This window comes from Petaurus breviceps, unplaced genomic scaffold (assembly GCF_028583685.1).
Source record: "Petaurus breviceps papuanus isolate PSGF00001 unplaced genomic scaffold, PetGlider_PUasm1.0 90977, whole genome shotgun sequence".
Taxonomy (NCBI): Eukaryota; Metazoa; Chordata; class Mammalia; order Diprotodontia; family Petauridae; genus Petaurus; species Petaurus breviceps.
In genome coordinates, this window is record NW_027187391.1 from 15,426,740 (window position 1) to 15,450,867 (window position 24,128).

Sequence of the window (24,128 nt, forward strand, 5' to 3'; positions counted from 1 at the left end):
TCTATTTGAAGAAGGCCTATAAACTGTCCTACTATTAAGCTACAATATTTCCCTTCAGTGTTTTGGTTGTCAGTAAAAGAAGATTGGAACAAGCAGCTGAAAAGGGCTAAATGACTTTCACTCCCTAAAAGGAGGAATCCTTTAAGAGGATTTCAGAGTAGTTAACTATCCTTAGAAAACTCCCTGAAGGCAGGAATTGTTCCCTTTGGTTTCCTGGTTTTTTTTTTTTTTGGGTGGGGGGGGTTGATAGCCCTAGTTTTTAGCATAGTGCTTCACACTAGTAAACTCTTAATAAGTGCTAGCTAAGACTGAGTGTCAAAATCAATGTGTTATAGTTCTTCCAGTAAAATCTGGAAGATTTTAACTTATTATTATTGATGAATAACTTGATTTAACTTAAAATTTATAGGCAATCTAAAATCTGATTTTAGATGGATGATGATTCTTAAACCCCTCTTGGTCCTTTTTTTGGCCATTATGCTCTTATTGTATTACAGTATAGTTACAGTCACTGTAGAAGCAGAAGGGAGTCAGCAAAGAATGAGGACCATTTTGTATATTGATCCATTTCATGGGCTGCAATGGCCAAAAGATTAGGCTAGTCCTCAGACAGTGGATATAATCCACAGTCAGAACTGTAATCAAAGTATGTCTAGCTCAATAAAACCTATCATAGCTCTGAGAACCCAGAATTTTCTCGTATATGGACACACATTTCATATATGAAACTTTCCTTCCTCCAAAGACCCAATGTTAGCTTTTATTTTTTTGGCTGTGGGTGTTGGGGTGGAAAATAACTGGAGGAAAAAGAATGGGGAATGCTAAAATTTGAGAAGTGGAAAAACATTAAAGTTTTCTTAAATTCCTATTTTCCTTATTCTTCACTGATATTAGAAAAAGGATTACAATGATTTGAGTTGGAATCAATTACTTTTTTCATGCCAGCCCTCTTCAGACAAACTTAATCTCTTTCATATACCTTTACACAAAACATTCCCCAAAACTGGAAAGCACTCCTTCCTTACCTGTTTCTTAGAATCCCTAGTTTTCTTCAAAATTAAGCTCAAACACCTCCTCTCCAACAGGCCTTTCTTGATTAGCCCAGTCATGATTATTTCATTCCATCACCACCCCTCCAATTATCTTGTATTTATTTTTTTATATATTTATATGTATACAGGTTTCTCCCTAGATAGAATATAAACTCCTTGAGGTTAGAGAGTATTTCATTTCTGTCATTGTATCTCCTGTACCTTTTTGAGTGTGGGGGGAATAAGAAATTAGTGACTAGACTAATCAAGAAAGGCCTGATTGAGAAGAGGTGTTTGAGCTTAATTTTGAAGGAAACTAGGAGAAATTATGCCCTTTTAAGTTTCAAAATGAAACAGATCTAGTCACCTCCATTATTCTACTCCCCTTACACTGCCTCCCCCCAAACACAACAGCTTCCCCTATTTAGTTGTAAAATATTTGATTGAAGAGGGGATGTAGAGAATTGCATTTTTAGATAGAATGTGACCTGGGGAAATTCATTACTTCTCCAACAAATCAGTGAAAGTGTTTTAATTAGTCTACTTTGCCCCCAAACTAAAATGTAAATGGATATAGTAAGTCAATGAATTCTAGAATCATAATGCTGAAAGGAACTTTAAGAAGCTAGCTACTAATTTTTTCCAAGCTAAATTGTATCCAGCCATCACATAAATATGACTGTCTTTTCTATTTTAAAAGATAGCCAATGAGTACTATATTACACTCTCCTTAGCAACTTATTCTAGCATCTAATAATCATTAATGTCAGAGAGTTCCTCCTAATGACTGGTATACCAACTATGTTCTCAGAGGACTTCTGAGTGGATATTTTTTGCCTTTTCCTTTGTAATAGCCCTTATATCAGCCTCAACATTATCTATTCTGGATTTAGCAATCCCAGTCTCTAACAAATTCTCATAGAATTGATAGCTTTTTAATAATTTTTGTTATACTATTTCTCCTCAAATTTCTCCATGCTCCTCTTATATTCAGAGTCTCAAACTAAATACCATATTACACTAATGGTCTGATTCATGTCAAATACAGTAAGAAGAAATCTATATATATATATATTTTTACAAGTTTAACACTTGTGATTTCTTCTCAATATAACATTAAATTTAGAGGTGTTTGTGTGTATGTGTCTAATAATACAGCATTAGAATAAATAACTTTGACCTCAGTTGTTCTACTTCCAAAGCTCCTAATGAGCCACAATTCTCTATCTTCAGGTGATATCTATATCTATACAGATATAGATACACACACACATATATATGAGATAAACTTTTAAAAATCTAAAATTGGTCAAAGTAATTTAAATAAAACAATACAATAGCTCACATATATGTGCATATACATACATATATACATACATATATATATATATATATATATATATATATATATATAACTCTTAAGATTGGTTTGCTGTGATTAAAAGGGTAGTAATTATGGATGGCTAGGTGGTGCAGTGAGTAGAGTGTTGGCCCTGGAGTCAGGAAGACCTCAGTTCGGATCTGGCCTCAGACACTAAACACACGCACACGGACACAGACACAGACACACACACAAACTAGCCGTGTGACCTTGGGCAAGTTACTTAACCCCAACTGCCCTCCAAAATGCAAACAAAAAAAAAAAGGGTAGTAATTATTGCAATTTTTAAAAATGTTCCACTGGGATGATAGATACAATTCATAGGATTACTATTGTGGTTTCAGGTTATTTGGTATAATACATGACTATGGCTTTATGGCTAAAGAAAGCTTCTAACTTCCTCTTTGATCATATTTTGATTGCTTTGTTTAATTCTTTATTCATTAAATTATATGTAACAGTGGTTTTTCTTTTTTTGTTTGGTAGTTAAATGTTTGATTTTATTAATCTAAAATTTATTTAAAACTGCATACTTTCAGGGGAAATGTAGTGAAAATAATTTCACAGCAGAGTTTAATTTTACTTAAATTCCCCTTCAACATGTTTCCCAAAATACTTAAAATAAATTTCATGGATTTCAAACCAGACTAAGAATGGCCTTAAGTCACAGATAATACTCTATGACTGCATTGAAATTAATAATTCTTCAAAAGATACATCATCATTTAAGATTCATTTCCTCAAATAATCCTCCCTCCCTCAGTCCAATGTCAAGAAACAAACTAAGAGTATCATTTGTTAATCGCTTCTAATTTTATTAGAGGCAAACAGTACCAAACTCTGAAACATTACAGAAATGTTTTCCTAATGGCAATTTTTAATAGTGTTTCATTGAGGAAAGACTTCAATAAAAAACAGCATTTATAAAGAACAAGATCAGTAATTAAAACATTTTAAGATAAAAAATATGCTGGTCTTTCAAAAATATCAACTTTTATGTGGAAAAAATAAATTACAGAATACCCTGCCTTGGGCTCTTACTTTATGTAATCATATCTTTTCGTGCAACAACTTTCCAACAGCTAAAGCCTTTTTCAAAAGAAAAAAATATTTACAATTCTCTCAGATGAGAGATCTGGTATCACTTCACTTCTGCCCTCTTCTACCATGCTTGGAACTGGGTTCATCTTAATCAGTGCAAGCAGAGATGCAATGTTCTTTATCACTTCCCTGGCAGCCTGTGCAAAAGAAAACAAGACATTCCTTGATTCTGCCCACAATAATTCAGAAGTCTATATATGGCAGGATGCCAACTTATGCTATCATATCATATCGTAGGTAATCAATTCCATATCATTCAACAGCTATTAAAAGATGCTCTATTCAGACTCTGCTACCACTAAACTCCAGAGGGGAAAATTCTCTTACTTAGTCACATCTCTACCTGAGTGTGAGTGAGAACAAACTCAGGCAGGAGAGCACCTATGTAAGACATCACTTAGACCCATTTCCTCAGAATGAACCTCTGGATAAAATAAACGCTTGGGTGTGCATGCATGTGTGCATGTGTGTCTGTGTGTGTGTGTTGGGAATATTTGAAGAACTAAATTTGGTACAAGTGAGAAAACAAAGGATATAAAAATAAAAGCACAAAGAAATGATACCTTACAAATTACTCTAAGCTTAAGCAGCTAATTCAAAGAAACACTTCAAATTTAAAAAAAATATGTATTTAGCATCTACTATGTACAAAGGACAGTTGTGTAATGAGATACAAAGGGTAACAAATATGACAAAGTAGGTACAATCTAGTGAGGCGGATAAGACCAAGTCAAAAATAACCACAATGCAAATTAAAACGTAATAACTGGACATTGGCAAAATCTGTGATCAACAAGGGCCAAGTGAAAGAAATAGCACCCTGTGGTAGGAGGTCTTGAACACAAGGAACTAATTTCAGTTTATTCCGTGATGGAAAAATAAAACGGTGGGCCTTAGATTCAACAAATGTATATTTTCAAACCAGACACTTTTTTTCAACCAAGTCCTTTTTTACAGAATCAAAAACGAAGAAATAAGGACGGAATCAAAGGATTAGAAAAGACCTCATATTCAGTCTACATTTGTATGTTAATTCCCTCTAGGACACCCCCACAAATGGCTATCTAGCCTCTACTTGGAGTAGATGGGGGAATTTCTCTAGGAACAAAGAATTCACTACATTCCTGAGGCAACAAATTCCATTTTCAGATAGCTCAAAGTATTAGAAATTTTTTTCTTTACATTGAGTCCAAATCTGTCTCTGTAAATTCCTTTTTCACTGTTTCTAATTCTGATCCTTAGGCAAAAGGAGAATAAATATAATCCCCCTTCCAAATGACTATTAGGCTAAGCATCACCAATTTCTTCAACGATTCCTTATATAGAAAAGTTTTCAGGTCTCCCAACCACCAAGTCTTCCACAGTTTGTTAATATTCTTCTTAGAATGTGGTTCTCAGAATTAAATACAATATAGCAGATATGTTGTAATAAAGACATAGAACAGTAACACTGTCAATCTCCCTTGTTAATGGACACCATATCTTGATTGTGGAAAACCCCCTCCACAGTGGGTAAATAACCATGTACCTTTAAAATTTTCCTCTGTTTTCAAATAAAGGGTCACAGGACCAAAAATAAAGAAAGAACCTCATCTAATCCAACCCAAGCCAAAAAAAAAAAATTCCCTTTTACAACATCTGACAAGTGGTCATCCAGTCTTTATTTAAAGACATAAAATGTGGGGGAACCTACCACTTCTTGTGGAAGCCCATTCCACTTCTAAATATTTCTAATTGTTATTAGTTGCATTGAATCTAAAAAATTTTCCTTTGTGAAATTTCCACTCAAGCTGAACAAATCTATTATTCCCTTTCCCAGATGACAAACTTCAAATACTTTAGGAAAGTTATCACATCTCCAAATGTATCCAAAGAGTATATTTCTACAGAAGTCTCAATTTTCTCTACTCCCTTAGACTTTACAGAAGAGGAAATGTTTCATGATTGCTTGTACTCCCCAATGCCGCGTCCAGACAGTTGATCCAACACCACCCTTCTCTTCCTCTGAATTCCATTTTTTATCTTTCTCAAATTTCTCACCATATATATCTATTTTCACTTTCCTTCAGGACTTCAGAATTTGCCTTATTCTTCTTTTAGTCACCCTACTCTCCTCTCCATCTCAAGTATCTGTTCCTATGCCCATCTTCTTAGTCTTTCTTAACTCAGATAAAGTATCTTTCCTCTCTAAAGTTAATTCCTCTACTTGTATTTACAATTCTATCACCTCTGACTTCTGAGAACTTGTACCCTCAAATTATACTTTCTTCTTTCTTTCCCTCCTCTCCTCCTGGAGCAATCCCGTCTACTTTTTTTATAATTTAAAAATACCTTCATTTGACATTACTACTATCCTAATTTTTGCTTTCTATTCTATTCTATTTTATTTTGACAAATTTCTCAAACATATATGTGGTCTATACCTTTTTCCTTCATTTCCCTCCCCACCAATCACCCACTGCTTAGCCCATTGTAATTTGGTTCTCATCCCTATTCCTCTACTGAAATAGTAATACTAGAAAAATCTTTCTAACAATAAAAGCTCTCTATCTTTGCCTTTTTTGGAAAGGGGGAAGACCAGGCATTTGGGGTTAAGTGACTTGCCCAGGGTCACACAGCTAGTAAGTATTAAGTGTCTGAGGTGGGATTTGAACTCAGGTCCTCCTGGCTCCAAGGCCGGTGCTCTACTAACTGCACCACCTAGCTGCCCCAATAAAAGCTATCTTTAAAAAGAATCACTTTGCTTGTTAGGTAACAGATCCCTTATGTTTTGAACTGTTCGAGACAAGGTTGGATGACTGTCCATTGAATCTATCAAGGAAGTTATAGATGGGATTCCTGCATTTACACAAGAAATGGGATTGCATTACTTTAAAAGATCCTTCAAAATCTAAGCTTCAATGATTCTGTGCACTTTCAAGATGTTACTAATTGCATCATAAAAAATGAAGTCCAGTGCATCTCAACAGAAAATAAAAAGTAGCTGGTTATAGACATCAGAATCATTTTAGAATCAATTGTTTGTGTTCAGTCAGATCAATAACTGATTAGAGAAGTTCAAATAACAAATAGGACAAAATGAAAAGACACTTCGATGGGTGAAACTATTAATCTTCAAAGGAATGACAGGGAGGACCCCAAGGACTAAAATTCTAAAAGGAGAAAATCAGCCCAGGAAGGATAGGAACCACAAGCAAGAAATTATGCACACAAAAAGGAACTATTTTCTTTAAGAAGGACATATATTATAGCTTGGTGAATCTGCATGGCTTCAAGTCCGGGGGACCTAGCTCCAAAGAGTTAAAGTTGAAGGTTATCCAAAGAGCAACTGAAAAGGACACAGTAAGTGTGAGTAGGCCTGAGCACATAATCAATGAAGAACTGAAGAGGAGAAGCAACATTGCCTGTCAGAGAGATGTGTGACCAGAAGGAGATGAGTCAGTGACATAGTGAAAGAAAGAGACAACCAGTGGGCAGTCCATGTGTTCCCTTGGTGTCCACACATAAAAGATCTAGAAAAGAGCCCTTTATGTGCCAATGAAAAACCTTTCAGGGTACCTCCTATGTTAGGACACCCTTACAGAGATTTTCCAGGAGGGCATGAACATAAGTACCACCAGAATGAAAAGACACAGATGGGCTACAACATACAAGACGTGGAGGGAGTATTCAGTATCTATATTGGTAGATCAGAAGAAAACTGTAGAATAGGATATTGAGATAACTATAAAGCTGCTGAAGAAAATTTCTCATGCCATGCCTACCCGATAGGATGTAAACTCATGAGCTAGAAGATAACCAGTAGAGTCAAGCAAATTTAGAACTGACAGAATGACCAAATCCAAAGAATGGCCATTAATAAGTCAATGTCAAGTTGGAGGACAGTCTCTAGTTAAGTTCCCCACTTTTTTTTGAAGCTCTGCTATTTACCATTTTAAATCAATGACTAGATTGTCATTCTTATCAAATCTGAAGAAAGTATGAAGCTTACAGAGGTGTTTAATAAATCTAAGATGCAGAAATATATTCACAGGTTAAATTTATGTACAAAATCCAGTAAGATGATTTTTTTTTTCTTTTTGGAGAGGGGAAGGCAGGGTAATGGGAGTTAAGTGACTTGCCCAAGGTCACATGGCTAGTAAGTGTTAAGTGTCTGAGGTCACATTTGAACTCAGTTCCTCCTGACTCCAGTGCTCTATTCACTGGGCCACCTAGCCGCCCCAGTAAGATGAAACTTTAAAGGGACAGAAGTAGAGTTCTACCTGGATTAAAAAACAACTTTACAAAGATGGAACTGGGGAAATAAATGGATAGATAACAATTCCTGTGAGAAAGATTGCTATGTTTTATTGAACTGGAAATTCAATATGAGATAAACGTGAGTAATGGAAGCCAGAAAAAGTGAATGCTCCCCTAGGCTAGATTAAGGGCAAAAGTGTCAATCCAGAATGAAGTAGATGATAGTCATGCTATATTCTGCCCCAGTCAGGACACATGTGCTCAGTTCTGGACAACACATTTTAAGAAATACATAGACAAGTTAAACCCAGAAGAGGGTTGTCAGGATGATGAGAGAACACAAGCATGTTCCACATAAGGATCAAAGGAAAGAACAGAAAATGTTTAGCCTAGAAAAGAAGAGACAGAGAAAAGACATGATAGCTGACTTCATGTATCTGAGATGCTGTCTTATACAAAGACATTAATTATATTCTCCTTGGACCAGGGAGGCAGAACTAAAAGGAATTGGCAGAAAGAAGTTACAGAGGATTAGATTTTGATTCAATGTAGAAAAAACCCTGAGAATTAGAGCTTTCCCAAAATGAAATGGGCCACCTCAGAAGGTAGTGAATCTGAAACAGCAATACTGTTCGATGGGGAACTGTGAATAACTTAACTATTCTTAGCAATACAATGATCCAAGAAAATCTCAAGGGACTAATGAAGAAGCATACTATCCACCTCCAGAAAAAGAAGTGATTTTGATTGAATACAACCTGAAGCATGCTGTTTTTCATTTTTTCTTTTATTTGAATCTTCTTGTATAAAATAAATATGAAAATGTTTTACATAATTGCACATGTACAATGTATATCTGATTGTTTAACATCTCAGAGAGCAGGGAGGGGAAGGAGGGATAGAATTTGGAACTCAAAACTTTAAATAAAAGTGTTAAAAAAAAAAAAAAGAAAAAAAGAAAGTAGTGAGTTCCTTGCCCCTGTTGGAGGTCCTGAAGCATAAAAAGTTAACTGAGGATGTTACAGAAGAAATTCTTACTGTTAACATGGGCTTTGAAATGACTATCCTATATCTTAGAACTTCCCTTGTTCACAGAGGAGCAGGACAATGGAGTTACACAACAACCATCAATTAGAAGGTTTCTGAAGCCCAATGCTTCTTGACATACCAGTGATCTTCTGCAAGTGAACTCTAGATGAATTTGGAGATGCTGATAGCTGCCAGAAACCACATGATCAGCTTTGATCAACTCAAGGGCAACCCTGAGCAGAAACTACAAACTCAAGACCTTGCTCAGGACTTTCTAAACATCCTGCTGTCTGGCTTATTGTGTCCTCATATGTCCTCTCCCTTAACCCCAGCTCTGTGCCCCCAAACCTCTAAACAGAGGTGACTCTTTGACTGAATCCAAACTTCATAGAACAAATACCCTTAATAAAAGGATTTGTTCTGTAAAACTTGGACTCAGTCAAAAAAGCCTTAACCAAGGACATAGAAGGCCACATGTGGCCTCCAGATCACAGGTTCCCCACTCCTGCTCTAGAAATCATAATATCTCACCCTTTTTCCATTCCCTGTTGAGCAGCTGAGAACTCGTTCTCCCTCCCTGCTCCCTTGTAGGACCTTCTCTCCCCTAAAGTCTCTTTCTCAGACAATAATTAATTGGTCCCTTTATGGGCCAGGGAGTCATTTGTTAACATTACTGAACACTGAGGGGTAGTTTGGACTAAATGGTCTCTGGGTAACTTCTAACCCTTAAATTTAGTAATTCTCAGAGTCAGTAATATTTTAACTTCAGCGTCAATGATCAAAAAGATTGGTGAAAATCAATCAGAATGTAATAAATATCCAATGTGTGAATCCACCAATCAATATCTATTAAGTGCCTATTATGTGCCAGGCACTGTTAAGTGTTTTTACAAATATTATCTCAGTTGATTCTCACAACACCAAGAGGTAGGTGCTATTATTTATCTCCATTTTACAGTTGAGGAAACTAAAGCAAATATAGATTAAGGAACTTTGTCAAGGTCACACAGCTTCTAAATTCAGTCTGAGGTTGGATTTGAACTCAGGTCTTCCTGACTCCAGGCCTAGCACCACCTAGTTGCAGTCTTTCTTTTTTAATAAACCTATATCCTAGATTTTCCCCTCCTGTACTCTTCTCCTCTTCTCATACTCATATAAACCTGGTTCCCTCTAGAAGTAACTGAATTCTTTCTTCTTCTTCTTTTTTTTTGCCTTTTGGAGGGCAATTGGGGTTAAGTAACTTGCCCAAGGTCACACAGCTAGGTTTTTTTTTTTCTTGCATGTGTGTTAAGTGTCTGAGGCCGGAACTGAACTCAGGTCTTCCCGATTCTGGGGCCAGCGCTTTACTCACTGTGCCACCTAGCTGCCCCTAACTGAATTCTTTCTAATGCAGAACAATGAACCAAGAAAAGGAGTAGGCAACACCTTGTTCTTCATTGCCATTAATGTAGAGACCCTCCCTCTACCACCATCATTCCCCAGCCTCTCTTTAAAGATTAGCTCTATCCCAATGCATCATCCTGTCTAGATCCTGGTGACAGTTACCTATTACACCTTTATACTTAGAAGCATCAAATACATGTTAGTGTCTCCTCAAATACCAAGGCCTCCCAGTTAGTCAATCACTTCCAGTCAGTCAATAAATACTTATTTAGAGCCTACTATGTGCCAGGTACTGTGATGAGAACTAGGGATTCAGAGAAGGGCACAAGATAGTCCCTGCTTCCAACAAGTTCTCTTCAATTCCTCTAACCTACACTTTTCGACCTAGTGGTTTTTTCAAATTGTTTTTTCCTTCTTAAACCTACAGTATGCATCTTTCCCCAACAGAAGACCTTACCATATACTTTAGTAAGAAAATAAAGACCGTTCACTGCAAGCTTCTCTTCTCTAGTATTCTGTGACTTAAAATCCCTCGACATTACCCCCATCTTCTTTTTTGCTATGATCTCCAATGAAGAGATAGCCCTTCTCCTTGCCAAGGTCAGACCCTCCATTTGCGCTACTGATCACTTTCCCCTCCCCATTTGCTGCCAGACAGATCCCATAATCATGCCCCTTCCCTCTCACTTTCAATTACTCCCTGTCTACTGACACCACAACTCTCTATAAACAAGCCTAACTGCCCACTATCCTTAAAAATCTTTAACTTTATCCTTTCAATCTCTCAAGCTATCGATTCTATCTCTTCTCTCTTTCACAGTAAAATTCCCAGAAAAAGCTATCTATATTCATGGCCTATTCTTCTCTTACTTCTCTTTCAACTTCCATCAAATTTCCAACCCCATCATTTGTTATAGGAATGTAAATTTTTAAGATCTTCCCTGCCCCAGGTTTTAGTGCACCTGGAGCCTGGGGTGGGAGGCTTGTTTATAAGCCTTGGGGCTACATCATTCAACTGAAACTACTTTCTCCCAGGTCACAACAAATCCCTTTCTTGGAAAGTCTGATGGCCTTTTTTCAGACTTCAGCCTCCTGGACCTCCCATCAGTGCCTGACACTGCTACTACTACCTTCCTCCTGTGCATCCTCTCTTCACTGGACTATCATGATCCTCCTCCTGCTGGCTCTCCTTCTACCTGTCCACTGCTCCTAAAATTCCTTTGACCAAATCCCAACCCCTATGTGTAAATATACCCCAGGGATTTATCCTGGGCCCAACTCCAGTCGGTCAATAAACATTTATTAAGTGCTTACTGTGTGCCAGACGTGCTAAGTGCCAGGAAAACAATGAAAGGCCAAAAATAGCATACTCTTTATTTGGTGATTTCATCATCTCCTACTGGTTCAATTATAATTCTTTATAACCATACCAAGTCTCCTGAATTTCAGTCCTGCAATACCACCACTGAACTGGACATTTCCAATGCGAAGTCCTTTAGGCACCTCAAATTTAAACCTCCAAAACTGCATTCATTTTCCCCCTCAAATTCTTACTTACATTTAACTTCCCCATTTCCAATGAAAACATCAACATCTTTCTAAGTCACCTACATCTATGACCTCACACTCAATATTGACAGTTCCTTCTCCTTCAACTCCTTATATCCTATCAGTTGCCAAGTCTTTAATTCTACATCCACAATATCTTTTTTATCTACCTCCTTCTTTCCACTCACACTGCTACTATCTTTGTTCAGACCCATATAATTTCTTCCCTGGACTACTGCAGAACCTTCTAATTAATTCCCCTGTCTCCAGCCTTCTCCTTTCCCATTCATTCTCCACATAGCTGTCAAAGGGATTTTCCTAAAGTAAAGGTGTCACCATGCTACTCTTCTGCCCACAAAGCTCCAGAGACTCCCTCTTGACTTTAAGATAAAAGACAGATTTTTCTAGTTGGCATTTAAAACCCTTCCAATGTGTTTCCAACTTATCTTTCCAGGTTAACTGAACATTACTATCTTTCACACATTCATGCCAGCCAAATTGGCCAAGTTGTTGTTCTCTACTTGTAACCCTCCATCTCCCATCTTTGTGCCTTTGCTACAGACTATTATTCCCCCAGGACTGGGGAACACTCCCTCTCATTTTATCTTGCAAAATTTCTTTATTCTGAGGTAAAGAAAGTACCACTTTCTACATGAAATCTATCCCAATGCTAGTGTCCTTCCCGCCCCAAAATACTTGTATTTTTAATTTACTTAACTGCATGTATGCTGTTTCTCCCCCCCTACAATCCTCCCTCCCCCAATTTAATCTCCTGGAAAGCTAGAACTGCTTTATTTTACCTTTGTATCTTCAACTCCTAGCCCAAAGTCTAGCTATTATATAGTTAGTATTTAATAAATGCTTTCTGAGTGAATGAAATAAATGAGCATTCTTCTTCAAAGTAGTGCCCCTGGGAGGCTATAACCCTTATTCTAAGATCTGATACAGCCTGCAGGAAAATACCCAGGGCAGGAATCCAAGACCAAAGAGGAATCCAATGGAGTTTTCCTTTGGCTAAAGGGAGGTGAAGCCAACAGCAGTTTACTCTTGCTCAAACCTAAACCCAGATCACGAACTCATAGAATTCAAGCCAGGATAGGGAGCAATCAGGTTTTGCCCTTGATCAGACCACACTGGAAGCACTGAAAGCTTTCAGGGCCCCAGCCTGTCCCTGAGAACTTAGAAAAACCCAACACTCTAATACCCCCATAAAGCAGCAACAGGACCAGCCTAGACCTTCCCTCCAGAAATACCACAGAGCCCAGTCCTAACATCAAGTCTGAAGTTAGGAAGTAAGCTGGAAGAATGAGAAAACAGGAAAAGAATATCACTCTAAAATGTCATCATGGTGGGAAGGTAGTTCCAGACACAAACCCAAAAGAAAATGACTCCAAAACCCCTACAAGTAAAGTCTTAAAAGCCTGGGCAAAAAAGTCAGAATTCTTAGAAGAGTGCATTAGGAAGAAATTGGAAATGAAAGTTATGGAAGAAAGATTTGGAAAGGAAATTGTTGTTTGATTGTCCTTGGTTCTTGAAGAGGATCATAACATCAGGGAGGTGATACCATGACTTGCAAGTGAATTGGATTTAAATGAGGAAGGGCTGTGTGCAAAGTAACCAGTCTCACTTTTTCCTCCAGAGCCATCAAAGGGAATTAACAGCTTAATAAAAGTTAATAAAAGGTTTTTTTGATTAAAAAAAAAAAAAACCTTGCCCAAGTAACTAACTCCCTGAAAAGTAGGATGGACCAAATAGAAACCAAGTCTTATCAATGACTATGTATGATTAGAAATATGAAAACAAAAAGAACTGAAAAAAATAGGGGAAAATGTAAGGAATCTCATGGCAAAAAGAACTGAACTGGAAAGCAGAAGGAAAAGAAAATATTTTAAAATTACTGGACTTTCTGAACTCTATGACCAAAAAACAAAAACAAAGCACAGACATCTTACTTCAAGAAATCTTAAAAGAAAATTGACCAGATCACTTAGAACCAGAGGTCGAAGTGAAAAAATAGAAAGAATCCACTGATGAAGAAAGAATCTGATGAAGGAAACCCCAAAATGAAACTCCCAGGCACATCATCCCAAAATCAAGAATTTCTGAAACAAAGAAACAAACAGAATTTCTGAAACAAACTGCAAGCAGTCAGAAAGAAAGAATTCAAGTATCAAGGAGCCACTGTCATGATCACATGTGATTCGTCAGCCACCACTATATAGGATAAATTAGAATATGATACTCCAAAAGGCAAAGATATAGCTTTACCACAAAGACTATCTTACCCAGGAAAACTGAGCATAATGATCTAGGGGGGAAAACTGATCTTTAATGAAATAAAGGACTTCCAAATTTTTCTGATGAAAAGACCAGAGCTACGTAGGAACTTTGAAGCTTTTCAAAGGAGTGAAGAGAAACAGAAAAATAAATATAAAATAAAAAATAATAAAGAACTAATCAAGGATAAACTGCTTACATTCGAATATGAGGAGATGATATATATTATATGCCTTCAGAATTCTTTCATCATTATGGGTTATACAAAGAATCCAATTAGATAAGGCCTGGGAATAGTTCTTTTAGGACTAGATGATCTTCAGAAAATAATGGAAAAGAGAAGAGGGCAAGAGAGGAAAGGAAGATTAGGGAAAATTATTTCATATAATCCGGGTATGCAAGTAAACATCTATACAAGTGGCTGATGCCTGAACATACTTTCATCTGAAGAAATACATTTCACTCAACAGCAAAATACAAGGGAAATGGAAGAAGTGGGGAGGGAGAATTTGAGGAAGAGTAGACAAAGAAAAGAACTAGTTCTAAGAAAAACAAACTCTTGGGGCGGCCAGGTGGCTCAGCTGAGTAAGAGCACCGGCTCCAGTGTTGGGATGACCTGGATCAAATCCCAGGCTCAGACACTCAGCACCACACCCAGAAATAACTGGCTGTGTAACCTTGAGCAAGTTACTTAGCCCCGATTGCTTTAAAAAAAAATAAAAAAAAAGAAAAAAATCTCTTAAGAATGGACAAAAATATTTATAGGTCTTTAAGGCGGCAAGAATGGGAATGGGGGGGGGGGTGTCCATAAACTGGGCAATGGATGAACAAGTATATAACTATGATAGAATACTATTGTGTTGATTTCTTATCAGCATAATGAGCAACCACAGTTCCAGAGGACTAATGATAAAATATGCTAACCACCTTCTGAAAAGGAGGCAAAGGGCTCAAAAGGCAAAAATGAGGCAATTTTTTTGGACATGGCCAATATGAACATTTTTGTTTATTTTGTAAGTTTGTAATGGGTTTTGTTTTTATTGTGTTCTCAATTGGGAGGAAAGGAACATCTTGAATAAATGAATGTGCATATTTTCTTTCAATCCTTTTATAGTTCATAGATGATATTTTTAATTGTCCCTATTCATAGTGTTTTCCTTTTTTGTGTTTTAGGGCTAAATAAACAGGTACAGAGTGATTACTTCAGGTAATCTGTCTTCTCAAATAGTAATTAAACAATAAACCTTAGAATAGCACTTATTTCTGCCAATACTATCTTACACTTCAAATTCACAGACAAAGATATGACTTTCTGAAGACTAGGAAGCAGGTAAGATAGTTATAGTATGGTATATATGTGACTTTTAAGCTGGTCTGAAGCTTATATATATATATATATATATCCTCTCATAGAGGATAACCTCAGGAGAAAATGCTTTTTGAGAAGCTTAATTGGTTGCAGACGAAAGTTTTCACAGAAGCCATAGGTATAACAGAATTAAGCACAATGCCTCATATGTAGTTGTTCTAAATAATTATGTTCTGTAACAGCCAAAGTGGAAGCAAAAACAACACTTGTGATGGCTTAGGACAGATAACTTCAGGAAAAGAAACTGAGTGGAACAAGATAGTTTCTAAATCAGTACTTATCCATGTTATTTGGAAACAACTGCCACCATTATGAAGTAAATCTGAATTAAAAATATTCCTTCATTTGTAATCACTGTTGTTGTCATCAGTACAGATAATAGTACATGCCTGATGTTTTCACTTACTAAGGAAAAACAATATCTCTAAATCACTGTAAGACATACATTCATACCACCTATAGGACCATCTGTCTGTCTTACCAAAAGACAACTCATGTGCATATCAATATGGTCCTAATGATGACATGAACATTTTCTGACTAACTTATTCAAGACAATTAATTCAGTCACTAGACCACTTACGAGTCCTACAATGTCCATCATCCTATGTAAGCTTGAGAAGGTACATGATGATATGATTTATAAACAACTAGTAGAGTGTCAAAATGTATCAGAAGATCAACTGTCAGTGAAATGCTCCTACCAGAGAACTACACGCTTCTTTTTCACCTCTAATAATGATTGGCCAGGAAGCTGTTCTCAATTTTTACCAGTTATAGGCCTTTAGGCCAGGCTTGCTCAGGACTGGTTCTCATCAGAATGAGAATGTTGATTTAGTGTCTTCATCCTTTCTTTGCTGCTGGTGCAAGCTCTCTGTTCACCAAGTCTTCTTTCAGCTCCTGTTCCTAGTTGTGGACTCTTTTAACGGAGTTGAGAATTTCTACCTTGGTGTGTCTACTGGTATCTGTGTCGAATTCATTTCTTTTTGTTTGTTTGGTTTCTAACTCCACTTCGGCCCTCATCACCATCACCAGCTCCATTTTGCCAATTTCAAAGCAGCTGTTTCCTGAGCTCCAGTGCAGTGCCCTCATCTCATCTGACATGATATCACATATCCATTCCAATAAGGAAGAACATTCTGGAGCTTGACCCAAAATCCCAAAATAACAATTGATTTCTCTTTACCTAATGAGAAGACCTGAATATAAATGTCATAAGGTCTTAAAAGTCTCAGTGGAAGTTTCAATGTAGTTCAAACTCCAAGAAATAGAGGCTGAATTTGATTACAACCAATCTAAGCTGACAAAGCAATAAAGGCAAATTCACTCTGCCTAGGATATATGGAGAGCATTTGTTAATGAGAAAGTATGCCCTGACAAAAGCAGAAATTATCAGTTAATTCAAAGATAAATGATGGTTTAAACTGCACAGATCACTCAAACAGCTTAATGAGTATTTATAAACTATTACTTGATTCATAGAGGGCTTACTGTGACATTACCAAGTGTGATGGTTTTTTGCCTCTAGGATGAACTTGCAGTGACGAAGATCTCTGCTCGTCTTCCCCTTTGCCAAAACTTAGCAATAAGATGGGCATCCAAAAGATATTATGAATATATGAGAATCCTCTTAAAGATGAAATTGTAGATCATGCATTTAGAGATGGAATGGAACCTCAAAGTATCTCATCCAATCCCCCTGTATTACAGCTGAAGACTAAGGCCCTGAGGTTTGGGTTTGGGATTTACCCAAGATTGCATAATAAGTGATAGATGCAAGAATTTAATTTAAGGCCTCTGACTCCAAAGCATTCTCACTATTGAATGTCTAGAGTAGAAATCTTAGATTTCTTATGGAATCTCTGGTTTATGATATCCATGCTGTGCGGAGAAAGATATGATGACTCTTGAGTATAAATAACCTTCAGACTTCTAATCTTTTCTGGATAGTTTTATAGGTTTCCTTCAAGCTTTCTCTTTATAGTAGAAGACTTAACTGTAGTTTGAAAATTTTAGAGTTCTCAGGTAAATGTGAATCTTCTTTGAATCTCTTCATATCACTTGAATGAAAATTAAGCAAGTTCTCATATATAAAAAAAATCAGTATCCTTAGAGTTAAAAACAGTAATTAAATTTCAGCAGATTTGTTGCATTTAATGTTATTCAAGCTTTACAATGTAGAAAATAACCACCAACTTAATAAAGGATTTCCCTCTAATGTAAGCATTTTCCACAGAAAACACAAGACTGTTGAGTCTCTTTCTACAAATACCCTTTCTTAGACTGATAAACTCTTAGAGCAAATTGTTCAAAGATGTATTTTTCCTGAGTAGAACATTTTAGAGACAGAGAAACAGTTTTAAATCTTTGCAAGAAACTTTCATTTTTTTTCTCTCACAGTGAAATTCTGATTTGGACAATGCTATTTCTATTAAATACATCAAAAACATATTTTTCACTGCCTCTTTTCAAAATAAAACATGAAAATTTGTGATATGGAAGGCATTGTTGGGAGAAACTTCTCTAGGAAAACTTGTATAATATTCTTTCATTAAAAGGGACAAATTTAACACATATGCATTTTTACTTATAATGTCATTTTGTTCTTAGCAATCCTAGATCCTAATCCTTAGGATGAAAACCATAGGCTCTAAGATCTTGACCCATAAAAATGAGTACTGAATAAAAACTCTATAAATGTTCATGTGTTGTTGATAAAATGTTACATGTGAAAGGGATTAGTAAATACAGACCTCACAAGCTTTAAACATTTACTACTAATTACTGATGCCAACTACAAAATCTGAGAAGAAAAAAGAAAAAAAACCAAACTCACCAATCACAATGGAAGACTCACAGTGATAGTAGCCATTGCTTTGCTTTGTCTTCAGCATGGAACAAAGGTCTATTCGATACAATGATTCTTCTCCAAATCTGTGGTCTGAAAATTTTTCATAGAGCTCAGGGTCTATTTTTTTTACTCCCTTGAAATAGCAAAACAAAATCACGTTATTTAGTCATATCATCTGGCAGCAGATCATGCATAGCTACACACACACACACACATATATAAACACATATATGAACACGCACACATATATAACATTTTTGACATAATGAATATTTTACATCTGTCTACTGCTACTTCAAGATGAAAAATAAAAATTTAGAGAAATTAATAAGCATGCACATATGAGGGTGAGTGGTAGGGCACTGAATCCTGCCTGCCTAGAAGGTGTACAATAGAAGTGTTTATCATTACTACTGAATCTTGGGCATGGGGCAACATGCAGATTCTCACATTCTTGAAAATCTCATAAACACTAACATATATCAAGTTGAAATCTAGTGTTGTAAATATAATGTTAATGGTAGAATATTGACCTTCAAATGTAATGGCCAGATACTTAAACCTTTAAAAAATGTGTATATTGGCATTCTGTAATTATGTTTATAATCTTAAATATTTTAGTTAAGGATATTACCATAAGGGGTGGCTAGGTGGCGCAGTGAGTAAAGTGCTGGCCCCAGAGTCAGGAGGACCTGAGTTCGGTTCAGGCCTCAGACATTTAACACCCACACAAAAAAACAACTAGCTGTGTAACCTTGGGCAAGTTACTTAACCCCAATTGCCCTCCAAAAGGAAAAAAAAAAGAATATTACCTTAAGAAATCTGAAGACAATTTGAATGCATTTTATTCAAAGGGTAGCTAGGTGGTACAGCGGATAGAGTGCCAGGTGTGGAGTCAGGAAGACTCATGTTCCTGACTTCAAATCTGGCCTCAGACACTTAATAGATGTGTAACCTCACTGAGCAAGTCACTTAACCCTGTTTCCCTAAGTTTCCTCATCTGTAAAATAATCTGGAGAAGAAAAGAGCAAACCACTACAGTATCTTTGCCAAGTGTAATGGGAATGTAAATTTTAAAGATCTTCCCTGCCCCTAGGCTAAAGTGCACCTGGAGCCTGGGGTGGGAGGCTAGTTTTTCAGGAGATACTTCTTGATTGGCCAATGAGTCAATAAGGTGTTACATTCTCTGAGCCAGGAGAAGGCTATATAAGCCCTGGTGTGTAGCTTTGTTTTGGGGCTCACTTTGAGAAGTATGCTGTGATTTGATCTGGATTCTGGGAAGCCATTGTTGAGAGCCTCCCCTCAGCTTTGAAAAACCCAGATGTTGAAACCCAGATGTTGATTGGGTATGGATGTAATGGTTGGACAGTTTGGAAATCTGTCTACTTAATCTGTTTCTCTATCTTAATAATTCTGTCTGTATACTTTGAAGTTCGGGGTGCTGACCTTTCTCCCCTGAACTAGGTAAACGATACATATTTGACTGATTAAAGTAAGTTTGTTAACCCATTTTGAGGTGCTTTCCTTTATCAAAGCAGATCCAAGAACCTGTATTGGCAGCAACCCTGGGGACGCTGGGTGTTTGCTGCTACACCAAGAAAGCCCAAATGGGGTCACAAAGAGTCAGGCAGGACTGAAAAATGACTAAACAAAAAAATTTTATTCAAATATAAGGAAAATCTCTCAAATCCAGTTTTCCTCCAAATAACTTATTTCCACTCTCACAGACTGGGAAAGTAAAGCTGTTGCAAAGTTTATGCAGGGCATTTTTGGCACTTCTGAAATACCGCACAACATGAGGAAAAATAGCTCTTTCAATACCCTGGCACCCAGCAACTCCTCAACTATTTGGGTCCCACAGTCCCAAAACAGTATGCGTCTAGAAGTAGGCTGAATAAAAAGACAGAACTCTGCAGTATGAGTTTACTGATCTCCCTAGGATGTCACATGGGGTATTCCAAGTGCATATTTTCTATATACACAGATGTTGCTGAGTTACAAAATGACAAGTTTATCTCTAGGTGGAAGTCAGCTGAGTTTGCAGCCATAGCCAGAAAATAATCTGGGAGTCTGCTTGATACTACTTCCCCTCTACAACACGGCACTGTAGCACCCTCCAGAGCTCAAGAGGAGAACAACTTAATTCTTACTAAATGGCTGTATGTATTGATTTGAATCCTCATGGATGAGTTGAAGATTTTTTTTAAACAAACATTTTGAAGCAGTCTCACAGATAACTGCTAACAGGGAAACTAAGATTTGTAAACAGACACAAGATTTTCTTGTGCTCACAGGTCTGAAGATGATGAGAATGAAAGGCACAGCAGCAAAACAGAGGGCAGAGATGGATTGTGGGAGCTTGGTTCAATCAATTCTACAATATGTGTTTCTACAGCCCATTAATTGCTCCCCATAAGGGGTACCCTGGCTTTCCTTTGCCCCTTATGATTCTTTTCAGTGTTCATCAGACTCTTCATTAATATCAAGAAATTCCAGGCTGTTGAGCATGAGGAGATAAATATAGGGATTTAGGTTTACTTGTTGTATTTTATTTGGTTATATTGAGTTTCCATTTGGCAGTTAAAGTTTAAATACTAAAAAGGCCAGAATTCAATTTCTACGATTTTAGATTTTTAGCAGTCAAGCTAAATGAATGAGAGACAGTGTAGCATAATGAATAGAGAACTGACCTGGGAGGTCAAGCAAGACCTGGACTTAAGTTCCACCTCTGACATTTACTGGCTGAGTGACCCTGAGCAAATCCCTTAACTTCTCAATACCCCCAGATACTCCCTAAAACTACTTCACAGAGAAGGACCAGGGCTACATTGGTAGAGGAAGTCCCTCACAGGAAGCTCCCTACCTGAATGAAATAATAAGCCTAGGTTAAAAAAAAAATCAGGTATTACCTTTTCACTAACAAATCTAACAAAAATGAAATAGATCTGTCATCATTCCTCCAACAATTTGTTTTTACCATTAATAACAGGTTGTACTCTGCACCTTGGTACTTGATGTGTTACATAATGAAATGGAAATGTCACTTAAGAAAATAAAATTGGGAAGTGCAGATGAAACAAACCAAACACATAGAGAGGAAAATCATGCTAGAAGCAAAGCGGTCTTGAGAAGACTAGGAGACATTTCAGGGTGGGGGAAACACCAAAAAATGGGATTATTCCCAGTCTTACTGTTTCTACCACTACCCTATCATACACAACTGTTCCCTCCTCTCACTTGGACTACTAGGCTTTCTCTTCCCTTTAAGGGCTACCTTGGTAGCCCTCTTCCTTCTCAAGGGTCATTCACTGGTGTCAAACTCAAAAAGAAACAGAGGCCACTAAATTATACAGAAGGATCCTTGATATATTGACTTAGAAAACTACATATTAACATTAACTATGACTTAATATATTTTTATTTATTTTGTTAAATATTTCCCCATTACATTTTAATCTGGTTTGGGCTGCACTTGGGAGTATTGCAGATCACATGTGGTCAAAAGGCTACACATCTGACTTTCTGCCCTACAGTGTCTTCCTTTGTGACCTCAGCACCTATGTGGACAATTATCATCTCTATGTAGATGACACCCAGACATACATATCTCGTCTCAGTGTCCTTCCTGAATTTTAGGTCTTTGACATCAATTACCTATCAGACATTTTGAACTTGATGTCTCATAGACATCTCAAATTCAATGAGTCAAAAACAAAATTTGTCTTTTTTCCCCACAACTAACCCATCTTCTAAATTACCACATTTTCCAAGAGTACCACTATTCTTCTAGTCACCCAAGTTTGCAGCATCAGTCATCCTTAACTCCTCATTCTTATTTGTCTGACATATATTACTCATTACAAAATCTTGTTGATTCTCCCTAGACATCTTTCTTGGTTACATCCCCTTCTCTCTGCTCATACATTATTGCAATTGAATCCCAATTGATCACCTTTGCTCAAATCTCTCCCCTTTCTATTCAGTCCTTTGTAGCTAGAAAGATATAAAATTGATATTCCTAAAGGAGAGGTCTCATTATATCACTTCCCTACTCAAACTCCAGGGTGTCCCAAAAGTCTTAGTGCAGATTTTCAACTCCATATGTTTCACTAACCAACTTCAGTAGTAATTTTCAGTTAGCAGATAAGTATAGGAAAATAAAAAGTACAGAAGAATAGAATGTCATTTGGCAATTTAAGATTCCATTTTTTATGTAGTTACCTAAAGTTGCCAAATTGTCTCTAAACATATAGTCCCTCTAGGACCAAGTTTACAGCTAAAGAGTTGCTAAAGACAGAGCTTCTTACAATGCTAGTAAAGTTTTATTTGTTAGTTTGAAGGTGACATTTACATTGAACTTAACAAAGATCACTTATTCCAAGAGGAGGAGTGTTTAATACTTCAATGAATTTTATCATTTTGCTTAAGGTGACTGAAACTTCTCAATTATGTATGACCTAGCTGAAATGAAATACATGAAATTAGACACTGAATCAAAAAAATCAATAAACTTTACTCAAATTGTAAGAAATATCAAATGAAATAGATTATCAAATACTGCTTCTATTAATCAGAGGGAAGATTTACTGCAGCTAGTCAATTTATGTCATAGAGAAGCATCAATTATGTCAAAAGCTGCCTGAAGCTCTCTGACATTATCCAAGACATTCAGAACTGAAAGAATCTATCACTCTTTAGAGTAATTTGACCACCAAACTGATGATGATGATGATGATGATGATATATCCAGATCTATGATTTCATTGCTATAGAAAACTCCTTCTTGGTAAGGAAGTTCTCTTGACCAGTGCAGATAAGTGAGTTATATAGGGTACTGAGGGGTTCAGTGACTTACCTGGAATAACAGGGCCATATATGTATGTCAGAGGCAGGATTTGAATGCAGGTCTTCTCTGACTCAAAGGCTAGCTTTCTATTCAACTATACCATGCTTCCAATGATGTTGATTATAATGGCACTGTCATATTTATGAAACAAATCATAGCTTACAAAACACTATGTACATAAATTTTATTTGATCCTCACAACCTTGAAAGGTATATACGGTAACTATTTTATAGCTGATTATCAAGGCAGTTAACCAACTTAGTTAAGGTAACCCAGCTAGTTAGTGGCAAAGTCAGAAATTAATTAATCTAAAGTCTGAAACTCCCAGTCCACTACGTTTGCAGCGTACCATCCTGCCGGCCTATATACAAATCATGACCATGGATGAATCCAATATGAGAGAGAAAATTATTTCACAGAATCACAAATTTAGAGCTATATTGGAAATCTGTCTAGCTTAACATCCTTGTTTTACATATGAGGAATAAATCCCATAGAAATTAAGTGACAGGTATTAAGTTACAGAACTGGGATTCAAACTTAGGTACTGCAAATCTAAGTCCAGAATGTTTTCCATTATATTACTCCAGAAACCCTAAAAATTAGCACTTTTACATTGTTTAAATATTTATACTTGTGTGTATACATATCTACATATGAATATATGTGTATATACATATGCACGTGTGTATATGTGTGTGTGTATGAATGTATGTATGTCCAGGAAGTTCTAGAATAGCATCAATGTGCTGTCAACTCTATTTCTAGGACCAGTTATAAATAACGTTGATAATCAAAACACTTTGCATGTTTATAAACCTGAACGTAAAACTCAGAGATGATGACTGAAGGGTATCTGAAAGTTTTTCCTCTTTAGTATCTATCATTATACTGACACTGACATCTGAGGGTACAACGGAAGTACTACTGAGTTCAGGCTTACTCTTGTGACTTCCCCCAATGACATGGCAACAATTGTTGAGGTATGATGGAAAGAACACTAGACTAGAAATTGGGTAAATAGAGTCACTATCTTGGCTGTGCCATTAGCCACTTCACATCACCTCACCTG

General features: G+C 36.7%; 1 protein-coding gene across 3 annotated transcripts in view; it reads right to left on the reverse strand.

Moving 5' to 3' along the window:
- The window catches only part of AKAP7 (A-kinase anchoring protein 7), a 171,881-nt gene that overhangs the window by 40,252 nt on the left and 107,501 nt on the right, over positions 1-24,128 (reverse strand). For all 3 annotated transcript variants that reach the window (XM_069077388.1, XM_069077387.1, XM_069077386.1), the window contains exon 6: positions 18,195-18,342. In XM_069077388.1, the coding sequence (XP_068933489.1) occupies positions 18,195-18,342 (148 nt within the window). The remainder of the gene's footprint in view (positions 1-18,194; positions 18,343-24,128) is intronic.